This window comes from Amblyraja radiata, chromosome 1, assembly GCF_010909765.2.
Source record: "Amblyraja radiata isolate CabotCenter1 chromosome 1, sAmbRad1.1.pri, whole genome shotgun sequence".
Taxonomy (NCBI): Eukaryota; Metazoa; Chordata; class Chondrichthyes; order Rajiformes; family Rajidae; genus Amblyraja; species Amblyraja radiata.
The window spans coordinates 53,442,616-53,461,645 of NC_045956.1; the positions used below are offsets into that span (position 1 = coordinate 53,442,616).

Genomic DNA, 19,030 nt, shown 5'->3' on the forward strand with positions numbered 1-19,030 from the left:
CCTGACCCGCTGAGTTACTCCAGCACTTTGTGTCCATCTGCGGCGGGGACAAGGAAGGGGGCGGGACTCCGAGAGAGATCACGTGTGCCTCTTCCTCCCCCTCACGCGGCGGAGGCGCAAATGCCGGAGCGGTGACGTCAGTGGTGCGCAGGAGGATTACGTCAGTCGCACGCACGCTCCCTCCGATTCAAATCCAACCGACGGTCGTGCGCGCGCCGCGCGCCCCCCTCCCACCCCCACCCCCACCCACCAAAGCGCGCGATCGTGTACGTGCCTTCCCATCTCCACTACGCGACCGGGTACGTGCGCGTCCCCGCCACCGAAGCGCGCGGCTAGTGCGTGCGTGCGCGCCCCCTCCCCCGCCCTCTGGCGCGCTGCTGGTTCGCTCTGGTTCTTCTCGCGGACGCCGCCGCCGAGCTCCTCGGGGCTCCCGACTCCATGTAACGTGTCCGCCGCTTCCCCTCTCCGGTGAATAACAAGGAGAATTGTCTTTTAAAAAGCCGGTGACCATGGAAAACAAGGCGTTCGCCAAGGAGCTGGACCAATGGGTCGAGCAGCTGAACGAGTGCAAGCAGCTGAACGAGAACCAAGTGCGGACTCTGTGTGAGAAGGTGAGGTGGTGATGGGGTGGGTATAAATCGAGGCCGAGGCTTGAGCCGGGCCTTCTACTGACGAGGGGATGGGGTGAGGGGTGGACGCAGCAGCTAGGGTCCCTCCCGTGCGCCAACGGGTAGGCCTCGCTGGCCGGCCCGCCCGCCTACGGGTGGGCCACGGTCACCATCCTCGAGTAGGCCGCACTCCCCCTGCCACATAGTGCGCCATAGACCAGACAGGACGCCGCCAAATAGCGGGCGCCTGCCTCTCCAGCTGCGCCCCCCTCCCTCCCCCATGGATGAGTGCGAGCGGGCACGTTGCTGCAGTCTCTGGGAGTGGCGGCGTTTGGCTGCTCCAGATCCATGGTGACAAGACCAGTAGGAACAAGTGTGGGGAAATAGTCAGCGAGCCGAGTTGAGAACCATAAAAAGTGTCGACTCCGTGGTGGAGGATGCCTCTACGATGAGACATAGGAACTGAATTAGGCTATTCAGCCCATCAAGTCTACTCTGTCATTCAATCACGGATGATCTATTTCCCCCCCCTGCTGCCTTTTTCCTGTAACCTTTGACAAAGGATATTTATTGTCACATACACCAATTGGTGCAGTGAAATTTGAGTTACCATGCAGCACACAAATAAGATAAACGCAACCCTTTAGAATTTAACATAAAACATAAAAAAACATCCCTGCACAACGGAATCAACGTTTCCCACTGTGAGGGAATGTACCAAAGTTCAGTCCTCTTCCTCTGTTCACCTGTGGTCGGGGCCTATTGAGGTCTCCGCAGTCGCCGCTACGGCGGCCCCCGATGTTTCAGGCCCTTGAACGGAAAAGCACTATCAGCGGCCCGGAGTCTCCGAATCGACCGTTTCCTACCGGAGACTGCAGCTCCCGAAGTCCACTGGCCGTGCTGGGTGGAGATTCAACACTGGAGAGCTCGGCGAGAGATCCCAGGCTCCGCGATGTCAAAGTCAGCGCCGCCCGCGGCTGGAAGTTCCACAAACCACGGCTCCACGGTGTTGAAGTCGGCAGTCGCAGCACTCCAGAGATCCAACACGGCGATTCCCGATAAGGCATCGCTCGCTCCGTGGTGGAATCCAGTACTGCGCCGCTGAAGCTATGGTCAGTCTCCGGCCGGAAAGGCCGCGCCAATCCAGATGGTAGGCCGCATGGAGGGGGCGAAGATGCGGCTCGGAGGATAGACGCATCCTCGACCAGGAAGTGACTAAGAAAAACGGTTTCCCCCTCCCTCCCCCACATAAAAAAGATTAAAGACCTCCAAAAACAAACTTTAAAACAGACTAAAAATAACAAAAAAGATGAGAGGACAGACAGCTGCAGGTGAGGCAGCCACACTCGAGGGCGCCACCATCTTTACTAATCAAGAATCTATCAATTTCTACTTAAAAAATATCCAATGACATGGCATCCACAGCCGTCTTCCACAATTAATTCCACAGATTCAACACCCTCTGGCTAGATAAATTGTTCCTCGTCTCCATTCTAAAGGTACTTCCTTTTTATTCTGAGGCCATGTCTAGGATGGTCCAAGAGTCTCCCATTCCTGAAAACATCCTTTCCACGTTCATTCAATCTAGGCCTTTTGTTATCCAGTGAGTTTCAATGTGATCCCCCACATTCCTTTAAACTCCAGGGAATACAGGTCCAGAGACTTCAAACGTTCCTTGTAAGTTAACCCAATTGTCCGCAGGATCTTTCTCGTAATCTTCCTTTGGACTCTCTCCAAAGTCAGTGCATCCCTCCTCAGATATATGACCCAAAACTGCTCCCAATATTCCAAATGTGGCCTCACCAGTACCTGATAAAGCCTCAACATTAAATCTTTTCTATTCTAGCCCCCTCAAATTAAATTTGCATAGGTATTTGCCGACTCAACCTACAAATTAACTTTTTGGGAATCGTGCACCAGTACGCCCAAATCACTTTGCACCTTTGACTTCTGAATCCTTCCCATTTAGAAAGTAGTGTAAGCCTTTATTTCTCCTACCAAAGGGCATGACTGTACACTTTGCTATGCTGTGTTCAATTTGGCACCTAGTTCACCCTCCCAACCTGTCAAAGTCCTTCTGCAACCTACCTACTCACTGCTCCTCCACCTATTTTCATATCATCAGGCCCCATCCAGATCATTAACATATAACTTGCAAATTAGCAGACCCAACACCGACCCCTGCGGACCACCGCTAGTCACCGACCATCGACCAGAAAAGGCCCTTTTTATTCCCACTCTGCCTTTTGCCAGTAAACCAATCTTTTATCCATACTAGTACCTGTCCTCTAATACCACGGGCTCCTCTCTTGTTTAGCAGACTTCCACGTGGCACTTTAACAAAGCCTTTCTGAAAATCCAAGAAAACAACATCCACTGACTGTCGTTTGTTCTGCTTGTTTCCTAACTGCTTCTCTACACGGAGGCTATCTAACATGCTACGTATCTTCAGCATTTCTGATTCTATTGATGTTCCAGTGGACTTGCTGAAATGGTTCAGTCACAAGTCTGCAAGTTTTGTTTTCTCTGTTGCTGAGGTCTTCACAAATCCGTTCCTCCGGGAATGCCGACTAATCTGTTTAATATTTCCAGCATTGTGATTGTCTGTCAGATTTCCAGCATTCACAGTGTTATTTTACTAGTTCTGATTACTAGTTCCAAGTCATTTCCTTTCAAAGAAAAATAACTTGTTGAACCTGTGGAAAGATAAAGTTATGTTTCAGGGTGATGACCCTGAAATAATGAGGGGTAAAAAACAGGCGGGTTTAAATATCCTTCTCTATTGCGTTAACATTTTTAAAAACTTTTTATTTTTTAAAAACTTTTACAAATCTGATTAAGTGTCATTCATTGGACCTGAAACTTCAGCTCTGTCCCTCTTCACAAATGCTTCCTCACATATTGAATATTTCCAGCATTTTGTTGTCACTTATGATTCCAACATTTGCAATTTATTGATTTTTATCTCTTTTGAATTTTGTTGGCTTTGCAAGCAAACTTTTGCAGTGTGAAAGCTTATTACCCTTTTAAAGTCTTAAATCTGTTTTGATATTCTGTAATGTCTGCATTTTGTTGTTTAGAGAATCATCCGGTATTGCAGCCATTCAAGCCATAGTTTCTGAGCTGGCCTTTTCAAAAATGTGTCCTGTCAATCCCCTGCTCGTGCTTTCCTGTGGCTTACAAATCTATATTCCATAAAAATGCACCAATTTTCTTTTAGAAAGCTGTCATTGAATTTGCTGAACTTTGACCGTCTGATTATTATCTTCCAGATCATAACATCTCACTGTATAAATAATTTCTCCTGGTCTCCCCTCGGGTTCTTTTACAAATAACTTTGAACATCCTGCTAAATCACACTCTTAGCCCCATGTGCTACAGAGGGGATAACGCGTCATTGAATGTCTCCAAATAATGGAAAATATATACCTCGTCCCTGAAATTGTTTTGTAATTCTTCACTACCTTCTGCAAGGTGCATCGTTCTTGAAGTGTGTTATTTAATTGGACAGATATTCCAAGTAATCTGAATTATTAAGAATATGGGGTAATATTGTAACTTATATTAAAAAAAATGCTTGTTCTATTCTCACGAATTCTATCCAATTGCAGGATAATAATGTAGGGAGGAACTGCAGATGCTGGGTTATACCGAATTATAGTATTATAATAGGATTATAGTAGCTGTATTTAACAATGTGAATCATTGTCTCCTTTAAATTGAAACTGAAATTATAGTGATGAAATTGTGTTCCTGTAGTTTAAACTGAAATGAATATGAATAGTTATTTGTTTTGGGCATCAATTATTTTTGTGTTATTACACTCACGGGAAAGAGCGTAGAGGTGATTATTACATGGATTGGAGGACTTTATTATGGGAAAAGATTGGCTAGGCTGAGAGGTGACCTGATAAAAATATGCATATAATGAGTGGCGTAGGTAGAGTCAAAAACAAAAAAAAGCATGGGTTTAAGCTGAGAGGAATGAATACACTGCCAGAGACATTTTGACAAATGGGCAAGGCAAAGAAGGATATAGATCAAATGCAAGCAAATTGGACGTGTGGGTGGGCAAAAGGTTGGCGAGGACATAGTGGGCCAAAGGGCGGATTTCTGTGCTGCATTACTCTATGTCCTTATCTTTCAACTGAATACTAATCAATTTGTTAGTGAAAATGCTTGACTTTAAGTTACAGCTAATAAGGGGGGTGGGGGAAAGGAGGTTGGTTCAAACCATGTAAAGCTATAGGCAAATTGCAGCTGGTTTGATGCTGAAAGCAAACATTTCTGTGAGAAAATATTTTAAAAACCATTATATCTGGAAATAAATACCATCCGATTTGAAATGGCTGGAATAAGACCCAGAAGTGACCAGATAAATGTATTAGCCAAACTATAATCCAAATCTTTTGCCCAGTGAGAAATTGTTAATAGTTTTTTTTTACTATAACATCAAATATAGATGTATGCATTGGGTGGTGAAGTGCAGTCTGTTTAATCTCCACATAACAAGATGTTATTTCCAAGAAAATTATCTGTTCACTGGCTGCATTTCATTGATTTGGTGGGATCTTTTATTCCTGTTTATTTCATGCAAACACTTCCCTATGCCATCATTTGTCAATATTGGAAAAACTGAGCATTGGCTATTGTGAATAATTTGTCTTTTGATATTTTTATTCAACAACTATATTTGTTAAAAGAATAATTTGATGATCTGCATGCTTATTCTCCCCATGAATGTCATGTATTGTAGAATTCTATTCAGGTTGTTTATAGCCCATCAAAGAAATGATGAGATGACTTTCCAGACGTCTGCTATTAGTTTTTGGTGATCTAAGAGCGGTTGTTTGTGCAAATCTTAGCTGAGATTGTATCATATGCTAGATTGTGCATGGTGACAGTGAGTAGAAAAACAAATCTTCTTTCTCCTGTTGTCCTGATTTAGATTTGTAGCTTCAAATGAAAATCACTAATATAAACCATCAGTGTACAGCACTGATAGTTAAATGATTGGTTGTGAATTGAGAAATTTCTAGTGTAAAAAAATCTTTGGCGCCACCACACCAATAATTTTTTTTGTCATTACCGCTTGATCTTAATCTTGTTGTCTATGTAAAGAAACATTATTTGAAGGTTATGCACATTAAATTCAACCAAGTAGTCAATTAAAGATCAATTGCAGGAATATTCATGTCACAGGGGCATTAAATCCTCTCAGCTTTATTTACCAGTCATCCAGGATATATAACAACAAATAATCTGCATGAGGAACAGCTGGTCAAGCATCATTTGTGGGGGGTGGTTAGGAATTGTTAACTTTTCAGAACCTTTAATTAAGGCTATGAGTGGAGAGAGAATGTAGCTAGGATAAAGGGGAGTGGGTTGTGAAATGACAGGGTCCAGTGGGTTGGTTACGACATTTGAGGATATATTGTATGCTGTCAGCATTGACACACTATTTTGATGTTTAGGGAATGCTTTTAGAATATGTTCTTGCAATCAGGAGCAACTGTAATGTGAATCAGGTATTTTACTACTAAGTATTTTTGAAGAAAGTGCCTTTCTTGTAGTGTGCTCTAGTGGTTTATTCAGCAGGGCTCGAAATTAACGTTGCCCAGGTGCCAATGGCAACCTACAGTCCCGCCGGGCAACCTGAAAGCCATGCCATTTTGCCCGGCTTGGCAAGCACCTATCGTTTAATTCTGAGCGGGTCCCCTCTCTATCTCTCTCACTGTCACTCTCTATCTCCGCCCGCCATTCGTGTCCGGCTCTCGACTCTCGGCTCGGCAGGCCGCCTTATACATGCGCACTGCCACGGCCTGCACATGCGCACAACCACGGCCAGCACATCATCGGCCAAGGTTGTGCGCATGTGCCGCCCTGCACATGCGCACTGCCACGGCAACTGGTCGGCATCGGCCACTTTCTCCCTCCCTTTGCATTGTGGGAGATTTGGCCGCCATTGCTGTCCGGTCGCCGACTCACTGCGACCGCTGAAAACCAACGCAGAATTGCTCCCTGGTGCTGGAGTAACTCCCGGGAGTAACTCTTGCTTCTTGGTTTCTTGATCCTCCAAAAATATTCCAAATGGAATTTAAACTGGAGTGGACCCACCACAACCAAACTCCAAACTCTGAAAACTAACAGCCTATTGCATTTTATCTGTTTATTTATTGTGTATATATATGGTCTATGGTATATAGACACACATAACCTTTATCTCCTGTTCTGTATTATGTTTACATATTCTGTTGTGCTGCAGCAAGCAAGAATTTCATTGTCCTATCTGGGACACATGACAATAAAACTCTCTTGACTTGGACTTAAGCAAAAAAGTGTTCTTGGGGAAAAAAGAGCTACCTTAAATTTAGTTGCTGCTGGTTGGGTACCTTTGGTAAGGTGAAGACTATTCCATGCTTTAATTGTGGATAGAAGAAATTGGGTGATGTTTTGGGTAGAGACCCTTCTTTAGATTTCCTCTGGTTTTAGTGTTTTTAGTTTAATTTAAAGATACAGCGTGGAAACAGGCCCACCGAGTCCACGCCGATCACCCGTACACTAGTTCTATCCCACACATTAGCGACGTGAGTCAAGAGTGTTTTATTCTCTCACGTCCCAGTTAGAACAATTAAATCCTTACTTGCAGCAGCACAACAGAATATGTAAACATAGTACTCTGTAAACAATGTTATAAACGAGAAAACAAAACCCATAAACAGACAGCACCCATATTCAGGATCAATTCCGGGTCTCTGGCAATTTTAGGCAGCAACTTTATGGCCAATGTACTGCCCCATAGTCTTGAACTGAATTAAAACATACAGTAGCTGTAAAGGGAGACATAGCGTCACTTAGAGATTTAAGAATGAAAATGGATAGTTTCTTTTTTTTTTTAGTAAACAAAGTTATCAACGTATAACTTTTTGTGTGTTGGAAAATAAAATATAGTGGCACAGCTGGTGGACTTGCTGCCTCACACGCCAGAGATCTGTGTTCGATCCTGTTCTCGGGCACTGTCTGTGTTGAATTTGCACATTCCTCCCACATCCCAAAGATGCATTGGCTTCGTAGGTTAACTTGTCTCTGTAAAATTGCCCCTAACATGTAGAGAGTGGGTGAGGAAAGTGGGATAACAGAAATGGTGTGAATGGGTAGACAAAAATGCTGGAGAAACTCAGCAGGTGATGCAGCATCTATGGAGCGAAGGTCGAGACCCTTCTTCAGACTGATGTGAGGATGTGGAGGGGGGGGGGGGGGCGGGAAGATGAAAGGAAGAGGCGGAGACAGTGGGCTGAGGGAGACCTGGGAAGCGGAGAAGAAAGCAGGGACTACCTGAAATTGTAGGTCAATGTTCATACCGCTGGGGTGTAAACTGCCCAAGCGAAATATGAGGTGCTGCTCCTCCAATTTACGGTGGTCTCACTCTGGCCATGGAGGAGGCCCAGGTCAGAAAGGTTGGATTCTGAATGGGAGGGGGAGTTGAAGTGCTGAGCCACCGGGAGATCAGGTTGGTTATTGCGAACCGAGCGGAGGAGTTGGGCGAAGCGATCGCGAAGCGATCGCGAAGCCTATGCTTGGTCTCACCGATGTAGGGCAGCTGACACCTAGAGCAGCGGATGCAATAGATGAGGTTGGAGGAGGTGCAGGTGAACCTCTGCCGCACCTGGAAAGACTGCTTGGGTCCTTGAATGGAGTCAAGGGGGGAGGTAAAGCGGCAAGTGTAGCATATCCTGCAGTTGCAAGGGAAAGTGCCAGGAGAGGGGGGCGGTTTTGGTGGGAAGGGACGAATTGACCAGGGAGTTACGGAGGGAGCGGTCTCTGCAGAAAGCCGACGGGAGGAGATGGGAAGATGTGGCCAGTGGTGGGATCCCGTTGGTAGACAAAGCTGGAGAAAATCAGCGGGTGAGGCAGCATCTATGGAGCGAAGGAATAGGCGACGTTTCGGGTTGAGACCCTTCTTCAGACTGATGTCGGAAGGGGTGGGGGGGCGAGAAAAAGAAAGGAATAGGCGGAGACAGTAGGCTGTGGGAGAGCTGGGAATGGGAGGGGAAGGCGGGAGAAAGCAAGGACAATTTGCGGAGGCCCAGGACAGGAAAGTCGGATTCGGAATGGGAGGGGGAGTTGAAGTGCTGAGCCACTGGGATATCAGGTTGGTTATTGCAAACTGAGTGGAGGTGTTGTGCGAAGCGATCGCCAAGTCTGCGCTTGGTCTCACCGAGGTTGATCATGCGCTGAATAATCCAACCAGATTTTTGTTTGGAAGTGGAAAGAGGTAATAGAAATTGCATTAATTGCAACGTGTAAAAAGAGATGAGATACTGTATTGTAATTTGGCTGTATGTCATTGTGGTATATATCATGTCTTGATTGGTGAATATGTTTAGTTTGCGACTTTATTTGAAGCAGAAATAAAATGTGAATGCTTAATTGACCATAATTCCGACTGGTAACCACGCACTTCGTCCGAGCGCATTATCGCACGCGTCATGCAAGCCATCTTAAATGACCACCTAAACTGTCATTTGACAACCTAAAAAGCTGCTGAGGTTTCCCGGCTGGCAACAGGGAAAAAAAGTTAAGTGAGAACCCTGTTCAGGAGTGTATAAATGAGCCGTTACCAATTTTGTACCATTAACTTGTTTTTTTCCCCCCAAAAGAATAACTTATTTGAGCATCCAGTGCCACAAAATGAAAATAATACCATTGTATAGAACAAGAGGCTACAGATACAGTAATCTGGAGCAAAAAAAAAAACTGCTGCCGAAAATCAGTGGGTTGGGTAACATCTGTGGCAGCAGAGACATGGTCGACATTCTCGACATGTAACCATCGCTGTACCTCCACCGACCCCAATTAATTGTTTTTTGCACCATTGTGTAGAATGTTTCTTGGTCATTAACCTGGACCTCTATTAAGCCAGAAGTGGTTTCTTTCTTATGATGGTGGGGTAGGATGTGCAAGGGCAGAGAAATTGGAAAACAGAAAATGTTTTTAAAGTAATGTAAGGTACAGGCAGCAAGTAGACTATCATTGTCATCTTTTCCACTGCTTTAACTGCTGATAGTTTTTTGTGTTTGTCAAAATACAATAATGAATTTCTAAGGATCTAGTTAATATTGAGTACATCTGTTTCAGGTGTTTTGTTAACATACAATCTGTCCCAATCAGCTGAACATGTATACATATAGCAAAGCCATGTGGATTTGAGAAATATATCTGTGCATTGACACCGAGTATTTCATCTTCTTTGAACCATTTTAATTTTGGTTTAAATTTGTTTCAGAATTGCTGTATTCCACTGAAAAGACAGATTTAATCACTTCTAAAAGGTTCCAAAACCACATGTTGAGGGTTCATGCAAACCCTTTTTTTTTCCAATTGCTGTTAAACTGCTATTTAAAGCCACATACAATGCCAAGTAGCAATTTTAGATTTTGAAATTGCAGGGCTTGTAAATCATTGTATTCTCAACCACAATGTTTTTCTTTTATCCTTTCAGTGGGATATGTTGCTTGGCCTGAAACACAGATAAGCACTCTCCTATAAATACATGTCACGCCAGCTGGAGGCCTTCAGTTAACTACAAATGAATCCAGCATTTAATTTGTTCCTACTTGGTTTAAGTTATTGCTGATAGATTAAAGTAATTTTCAATTGATTTCGAGAAGCTGAATACCATGATTGAAAGATGTGTCTTTGGTTGAATAGCAGTGTGATGCATCAAGGTCTTCATGCAGTAGAAGCTGCAGGTTAGCATAGTTTTGCTTTCATTTTTACATTATATCCTATTGCAAACATTGCTATATAAAGAAAACCAGATCATGGATGTGGTCTTGCAAATGTCGTGATTCCTGCTGACAGATTGGGTCAGAGAGCTGGTATCATTAGCAAAAAAAATTGGATATGACATAATAAATTAATGCCAACAAAGCTTTTCACTGTACCTCGGTACACATGACAATAATAATAAACTAAACTAAAGAGTGTAAATTAGTTCAATGGTATTCCATTGATTTATCTGGATGTCTTAATTGTCTAAATGACAATAATGAACTATCTAATTATTGCTTTGAGCAAAACACAAAATGGGACCGAAGCTCAGCGGGTCACGTAACATCCATGGCGGGAATGGACAGATGACATTTTGGGTTAGGATCTTTCTTCAGATTCTGTGCAGGTTTACATTTGATGCCAATGTACTCTTTCTTGTATCTCCTGTTGTACTGCTTATCATTGCTCAAAAGTTAATGTATTCTCACGTTGTTGTTATTTATTTTAAAGTGATGCGATGTGAAAACTGGCCCGATTCCCTTTGCCCACACAAGGGAATTTGGCCCTGTTTTCACATTTCCTTATCTATGTCCCTTCCCCCCTGACGTTTTTTTGTATAATATGAAGAAGGGTCTTGACACGAAACATCACCCATCCTTTTTCTCCAGAGACGCTGCCTGTCCCACTGAGTTACTCCAGCATTTTGTGTCTACCTTCGGCCCAACTTGCCCATCCCACCTGCCTGCTTTTGCCCCATAGCCCTCTAAACCTACCATATCCATGGACCTGTACAAACGCCTTAAATGTTGCAATAGTACCTGCCTGAATTACCCGTTCCATGCAAGCACAACACCTATCTGTGTAAAAAAAAAAGTTAGCCCTCAGTTTCCCATTAAATCTTCCCCCCCCCTCGCCTTAAACCTATATCTGGTTCTCAATTCCCCTACACTCTGCGTTTACTCGGTCTATTCCTCTCATGATTTTGTACACCTCTATAAGATCCTCTGCAACACTCCCCAGAGCCCTACCATTCACTGTGTAGGTCTTGCCCATGCTCGACATCCCAAAATGCAACACCTCACATTTATTTGTATTAAATTCCATCAGTCCATTCCTCAGCCCACATGCCCAACTGATCAAGATCTTCGACAATCATCTTCACTATCTACAACGCCACCCACTTTGGTGTCATCTGCAAACTTGCTAATCATGCCATGTACGTTCTCATCCAAACCATTGATATAGATGGCAAACAGCGATGGGCCCAGCACCGAATCCTGGGGCACACCACTAGTCCCAAGTTAAAAGGGTACATAGTAAATAGATTTTACGGAAAAGCAAATGCGCCAAGCTGTCTTCTAAGGACTCATTGGAATACCAAGTTGCTTTACTTAATGATATTTAGCAATGTGAGAAAGGAATTTAGTCAATTCTAGCAATTATCTTTCACTTTTTTATTTTATTGGATTTCTTAAATTAACCCTTCCTTTCATTCTTGCTTTTGTAGGCTAAAGAAATTCTTACAAAGGAGTCGAATGTACAGGAAGTACGATGTCCCGTCACAGTGTGTGGTGACGTTCATGGACAGTTTCATGACCTCATGGAACTGTTTCGAATTGGGGGCAGATCTCCAGACACCAATTATCTTTTCATGGGAGATTATGTTGACAGAGGTTATTATTCGGTTGAAACTGTCTCATTACTTGTAACATTGAAGGTATGACTCATTTTCAAATTTACATCCTTTTTATTATGCAATTATATCTGGTTCTCTCCCAAATGCTTACCATGCATATTATTATTTGAACGACTGATAAAAAGTAGTACTGATTCAGTTATACTTAATTTTGTAATGCAGCTATTGGGAATATTGCTCTATGTTAGTTGTTCCATTTCTTTTTTTTTAAAGGTTCGATATCGAGAACGCATCACAATATTACGAGGGAACCATGAAAGCAGACAAATCACACAAGTGTATGGATTTTATGACGAATGCCTAAGAAAATATGGAAATGCTAGTGTTTGGAAGTACTTCACAGATCTGTTTGATTATCTGCCCTTGACGGCGTTAGTTGATGGTCAAGTGAGTGGAATGTTTTCATTAAAGAAAATTTAAGAATTCAATGAGTAATTTTCCTGCATTCAAATCCTCTTTTCATTCCATTTCATGGATATTTGGGGTTTAGCCCTATGACATTCCTTGGAAATTACTACTTATAGGCTTCTTTCTCATGACCTTGGTTTAATCAGGAAGGATTATGATGGGCAACATTTTTTTGATTGAATTGTTTGACCATTTTATACCTGTAACCATTAATGCCAAATTGAGTTGGAACATAGTTAAAGAAATGAGATGTACATCAAGAAATTAATTCCACTATATTTAAAGTGATTTTGGTCTGGTATATTTTCTGTGAGTTTTTTTAACGTTATGATGTTATGACACAGAAATTGTTTTGGTACATCTGGTTGATATCAATACTTTTAATTTATTGATTTGCCATCCACAGATATTTTGCCTGCATGGTGGGCTTTCCCCATCCATAGACACGTTGGATCATATTCGAGCCTTAGATCGTCTGCAGGAAGTACCACACGAGGTAAACTCCCTGCAATTCTGTCTGGTTAACACCAATTCAAAAGTTATTCTGAAGTAGTGCACAGCTTGTCAAGTTTCTCTCTCAGCTCGAGTGACACAAGTTAAATCCTATGGTTTGTGTTATCTACGTGGAGTTTGCACATACTCCCTGTGACTGTTTAGGTTTCCCTGGGTGCACTGGTTTCCTCCCATATCTCAAAAATGTGCAGGGTGGTTGGTTAATTAACTACTGTAAATTGCCTCGAGTGCGCAAGTGAGAGGTAGAATGTGGGGGGGGGGGGGGGTTGATGTGAATGCAGGGAAAATAGGTTAATGGTGAGCTAAAGTGGCTTCCGACATTTTAGCGACAATGGTAAAGGGTTGATGTCTGAGCACTAATGTACCAAATGTACAATAGTTAATTAATCTGATTAACTTTGCCTCTGTACGGTTGCTTTCAGGTTTTTAGTGTTTAATAGTCATGACTGCAATTTGAAGGAATGTTTCAAAAAACAATTGCAGCATTGTGGCCAAATTTACATTATGACATTACATATTGATCTGAGAACTGTTTTGTCTCTATTTCACATTGAGCAGTTTGCGTTCACAGATGAACTACTGCCTTCTGCTGCATGTTTTATAGAAACGTACAAATTTCTTAACATTATAGAAACTTACAAAATTCTTAAGCTTATAGAAACTTACAAAATTCTTAAGCTTATAGAAACTTCCAAAATTCTTAAGTGGTTGGACAGGCTAGATGCAGGAAGATTGTTCCCGATGTTGGGGAAGTCCAGAACAAGGGGTCACAGTTTAAGGATAAGGGGGAAATCTTTTAGGACCGAGATGAGAAAAACATTTTTCACACAGAGTGGTGAATCTCTGGAATTCTCTGCCACAGAAGGTAGTTGAGGCCAGTTCATTGGCTATAATTAAGAGGGAGGCCCTTGTGGCTAAAGGGATCAGGGGATATGGAGAGAAGGCAGGTACAGGATACTGAGTTGGATGATCAGCCATGATCATATTGAATGGCGGTGCAGGCTCAAAGGGCCGAATGGCCTACTCCTGCACCTAATTTCTATGTTTTAACAAAGTAAGGTCTCAGTGCTGTGTGGGTTTTCAATGTAAATTTACTGATGCTAAGTCTGATAATCAAATGCTTAGATCAATGTAAATGTGTTAAACAAATTTGAATTGAATAACATGGTTTTACAGGGAATTGATAGAGTGCTGACAAATCCCTCTATAAATTTGAGTAACATTGGGATCTTAGCTCCAAAATTGCAATCAGCTGCTGGTTGTATTTTTCTGAGCCTACAGCACTGGATGGGAAGGAGGGAGAAAGCAAGGACTACCTGAAATTGGAGAAGTCAATTTTCATACTGCTGGGGTATAAACTACCCAAGCGAACTATGAGGTGCTGCTCCTCCAATCCCTACTCTTTGTGTCCTGTCTACCAACCAATTTTCTATCCATGTCAGCACTCTACCCCCAATACCATGTGCTCTAATTGTTCCCACTAATCTCCTATGTGGGACCTTATCAAAGGCTTTCTGAAATTCCAGGTACACTACATCCATTTTCCTAGTTACATCCTCAAAAAATTCCAGAAGATTAGTCAAGCATGATTTCCCCTTCGTAAATCCATGCTGACTCGGACCGATCCTGTTACTGCTAGCCGCTATTACATCTTTTATAATTAATTCCAGCATCTTCCCCACCACTGACGTCAGGCTAACTGGTCTATAATTCCGTTTTCTCTCTCTCTCCTTTCTTTAAAAAGTGGGATAACATTAGCTACCCTCCAATCCACAGGAACTGATCCTGAATCTATAGACCATTGGAAAATGATCATCAATGCGTCCACGATTTCTAGAGCCAGTTCCTTAAGTACCTTGGGATGCAGACCATCAGACCTTGGGGATTTATCAGCTTTCAGTCCCATCAGTCTACCCAACACCATTTCCTGCCTAATGTGAATTTCCTTCAATTCCTCTGTCACCCCAGGTCCTCTGGCCACTAGTACATCTGAGAGATGGTTTGTGTCTTCCTCAGTGAACACAGATCCAAAGTACCTGTTCAATTTGCCTGTAATTTCCTTGTTCCCCATAATAAATACACCTGTTTCTGTCTTCAAGGGACCCACATTTGTCTTAAATTTGACCTGAGTTCTTTGTAATATTTTGTTCTGCTTGGTTCAAACAGGGCCCAATGTGTGATTTGCTGTGGTCGGATCCTGATGATCGTGGTGGTTGGGGAATTTCTCCTCGAGGTGCAGGCTACACTTTTGGACAGGACATTTCTGAAACTTTTAACCATGCAAATGGCCTCACTCTGGTGTCCAGGGCTCATCAACTTGTAATGGAGGTAGGGTATTCGCACCTGAACTATTGTATCATGTACTTAAACAGGAGTTGGTACTCTTCAGTTTGTAACTTTAAGGTCTAATAAACACAATATCCTATTTGTAGACTTTAAAAGCTTTTGAGTAATCCAGTTTCAATTCAGATTGAATGATAGGACAATTGATAATTGTTCATATAGTTTAACTCGCTGGTCTAGGTCTGTCAACTACCGGAAGCATAAAAAATTGTTAACTGAGTTTTTACCTTTTTTAATAGATCAGCTCTATATGATTGGGTTAGAAATATACACGTAATAATACTTTCTATAATTGTCTTACAAACATGATTAAATCTGGTACATGGTGCAGCAAGTATATTTTTAACATAATGACAAACCAACAGGTACATTGGCATTACAGGCCTGGTGGAGTAGGGGTTGGGGGAGGTGAAGTATGAAAATTGCCCATTTGAAGCCTAGCTATATAAAGTACCATGGCCCTTGATCTTTACCAATCATAATCTTTACCAAACTTATGATCTTTTACCAATGAATTTTGTAATTGATGAAATTTATATTCCCACCTTTGGCTTGAGTTCAATTAGCTTGCACACTAATGGTTAACAACGAAGAGGGTAAATAGCTGATTTTTTTTGTATCCGATAGTAGAACCGGGTGACATTAACCAGTATATGATTCTTTCTGGTCTATATGTAACCCGCTAAATAAATGCTGTTGGCAATTGTCAGGATGTAAATGTGTTGATAAATTTTCAAACCAAGGGATTAACCAGTCTAATTTATACTGAATTTAAACATTGCTTCTTGGGATAAAATATGTAAAGATAAATTTTAGATTTTATTTAATGTGTACAAGGAATCCTGTTTATCATAAATGTGCATGATATTTGAGACTGAGGAACTATCTGCAAATACAACTTAGCTACAGTCTACATTTGGGGCTCGGTAGAGAGAAGCTATTGGCATTAAACGTTTACGGCTAAAAGGTGTTTAATCCCTGAGGTAATGTCTGTTTTCAGAAATCACTGGCAATTTTGATGTTTCTGTGGATAATCTGTCATTTACAAAGATTAGAGTATACAATCCTAGTATTTTGAGTCGTTGTCATATTAGCTTACTATTATAGCCTTCCAATCCTCAATCAATAAATCCTCAAATGTATGTATATTACTTGGTTTGGAAAATTTGAGGAGTTATAAATGGACTGAATGATATGCTGTACATTCAAATGCGATACAAAAGAACACTGCAAATTAATGGTATCTGGTATAATCCTATTTTGCAAGATGATAAATATCTTTTCATCTGTTTAATCTCAGGGATACAACTGGTGTCATGATCGAAATGTAGTGACAATATTCAGTGCTCCAAACTATTGTTATCGCTGTGGTAACCAAGCTGCTATTATGGAACTAGACGACACACTGAAGTATTCATTGTAAGTATAATGGATATTCTTGATGCTATTCTTGCTAATATACACCACTCAATCTTTAAGTGTTAAGTCTGTATCATGTTGTTAGATGTTCATTGACTCACATGCTAAGGCAACTTTTCGTCTCTTACAGTCTTCAGTTTGATCCAGCACCACGCCGTGGAGAACCTCACGTCACTCGACGTACTCCAGACTATTTCTTATAAAGAATTGATTAGTACACTAAAACCACGCCGGCAGATCACCTGCTCCAGAAAAAGTAACAATAATTTAAATGTCTTTCTAAAATTACTTCAGTTTGTCACAACATAATAGCATTAACACGGACCAAATATGCCGTACTAAAGGCAGTTCACTGCCTGGAACATTGAGCACAATTTGGCAGTGATTACTATTTTTTGCTTCTAAATTGGAAGTCAATGATATTTGGTCATAACAGTCAAATTTTGCCTGCTGTCACTTGTCATTGTTTTACCCAGATACTGTGAAATATTGATGTAACATGGTATGATAAGCAGGTCTAAGTGCAACAGTCATGACAATATAAGTTGTAGTTTTAACAGGCATGTATTGGTTTCCAGTACCCTTTTTTTGAATTAAGACACACTTGTTCTGAATGTATGCTACCTATGCTTGAAGGAGACACATGTTGTTCCTTCTGGAGTGTTTGAGAAGATGTCCTGTTTCGATGTTTGAATCACTGTTCTGTGTTACTGTACTTTTTTTTCTGTATATATTTGACATAAAAAGTGCTTGCAACTTAACTTGGTGTATTTGAACAATAAACTACTTCAAGTAATCAGTCACTGGGTTTCTGTAAGATACTTTAGATAATTACATCGCAAGTCGTATTTTCTCTCTAGGTATAAATGAAATTAGTTAGAAGCAACATGCTTTATGAAACCCACCTTCACTATTTCCCCTCTTAAGATTTCTTCCCATAATAAAGTACCAATTTTAAACTAAGAATTAATTGATTATGGTTTGATCCATTCATCCCAAGATATTTTGATCTCTGCAGTTAGTTGGGTATCTCCGCATTATTGAATTGTGGTTGGTGCTTTTATTAAGGAAAATTCTCTTTTTCAATCCTTATTTTGATTGCAACACTTTTCATACTGTAATTAAAGAAAATATTCTGTGTTCATCATTTGCATGGTTTTGTGACACAATATACGATTAAGTAATATTGACCATTCATCTAATTGCACAGATTTGACTATTGAGTTTTTTTGAATTATAATTATAAAAATTACTATAAATACCCAGTCTTAGAGCTAAACCGGCACAAATATTTTACAGAACAAGTTGGGAACATATCTTTCTTATGATAGGAAATAAAGAAAAAGAAAGACAGGACCAGTTCCTTGAGAAATCAAGTAGAGATGCACTATTTACAAAGGATATCCATTTCAGTGACTGAGTTCAGAATGATTGAAGGCCACCTGCCGACTCGGTCACAGTGGCGCAGCGGTACAGTTGTTGCCTTACAGTGAATGCAGCGCTGGAGACCCGGGTTCGATCCTGACTGCGGGTGCTGTCTGTATAGAGTTTGCACGTTCTCCCCATGATCTGCGTGGGTTTTCTCCGAGATCATAGGTTTCCTCCCACACTCCAAAGACATACAGGTTCATAGATTAATTGGCTTGGTAAATGTAAAAATTGTCCCTAGTGGGTGCAGGATAGTGTTAATGTGCGGTGATCGCTGGTCGGCGTGGACCAGGTGGGCCAAAGGACCTGTTTCTGCGCTGTATAACTAAACTAAAGACTCAGAAATGTTTGGACAGGTTTTCGAACCTTTGTAACTGATGTTCTTGTCGTCCCACATCAAAGACTTTTGCAATTGTTATGAACTGTAATGCTTAGTGTGAGCAAACTCAAGACCTAAGCAGTGATTTTTAGTTTGCATAATCATATTTATATTCAATATATTTACAAAATAGTTTATTCTTGTCACCTTATTTGGGATATTTGGATGCCAAGGCTTTTCGGCCTATCTATATATTTCAAAATTATTTGAAACATAAATTTGCTGTGCCAGTTAAAGCAGTAAGTGAAGTTTTCATTGCAGTTCCTCTTCTAATCAGCAGAGAACTACAGTGCCCTCCATAATGTTTGGGACAAGGACCCCACAATTTGAGATTTGTAGTAGAAAAAAAATCACATGTGGTTAAAGTGCACAGTGTCAGATTTTAATAAAGGCAATTTTTATACATTTTGGTTTCACCATGTAGAAATGACAGCAATGTTTATACATAGTCCCCCCATTTCA

At 41.5% G+C, this 19,030-nt stretch overlaps 1 protein-coding gene across 1 annotated transcript; it reads left to right on the forward strand.

Annotated features, from left to right (window-relative positions):
- Positions 1-323: 323 nt before the first annotated feature.
- Positions 324-17,724, forward strand: ppp2cb (protein phosphatase 2 catalytic subunit beta). The gene is made up of 7 exons (XM_033022087.1): positions 324-611; positions 11,890-12,099; positions 12,292-12,465; positions 12,893-12,982; positions 15,166-15,327; positions 16,643-16,761; positions 16,892-17,724. The coding sequence occupies exons 1-7, from the start codon at positions 510-512 to the stop codon at positions 16,962-16,964; spliced, it is 930 nt and encodes a 309-aa protein (XP_032877978.1). The 5' UTR covers positions 324-509; the 3' UTR covers positions 16,965-17,724.
- The last annotated feature ends 1,306 nt before the right edge of the window (positions 17,725-19,030 follow it).

What these genes read in the sequence shown, in the direction of transcription:
- ppp2cb (XM_033022087.1), top strand. Translation starts at nt 510, where the DNA reads ATGGAAAACAAGGCGTTCGCCAAGGAGCTGGACCAATGGGTCGAGCAG. An exon ending in CGGCGTTAGTTGATGGTCAA is followed by an intron (nt 12,466 to 12,892) that starts GTGAGTGGAATG and finishes TGCCATCCACAG; the next exon opens with ATATTTTGCCTGCATGGTGG. An exon ending in TGCAGGAAGTACCACACGAG is followed by an intron (nt 12,983 to 15,165) that starts GTAAACTCCCTG and finishes TGGTTCAAACAG; the next exon opens with GGCCCAATGTGTGATTTGCT.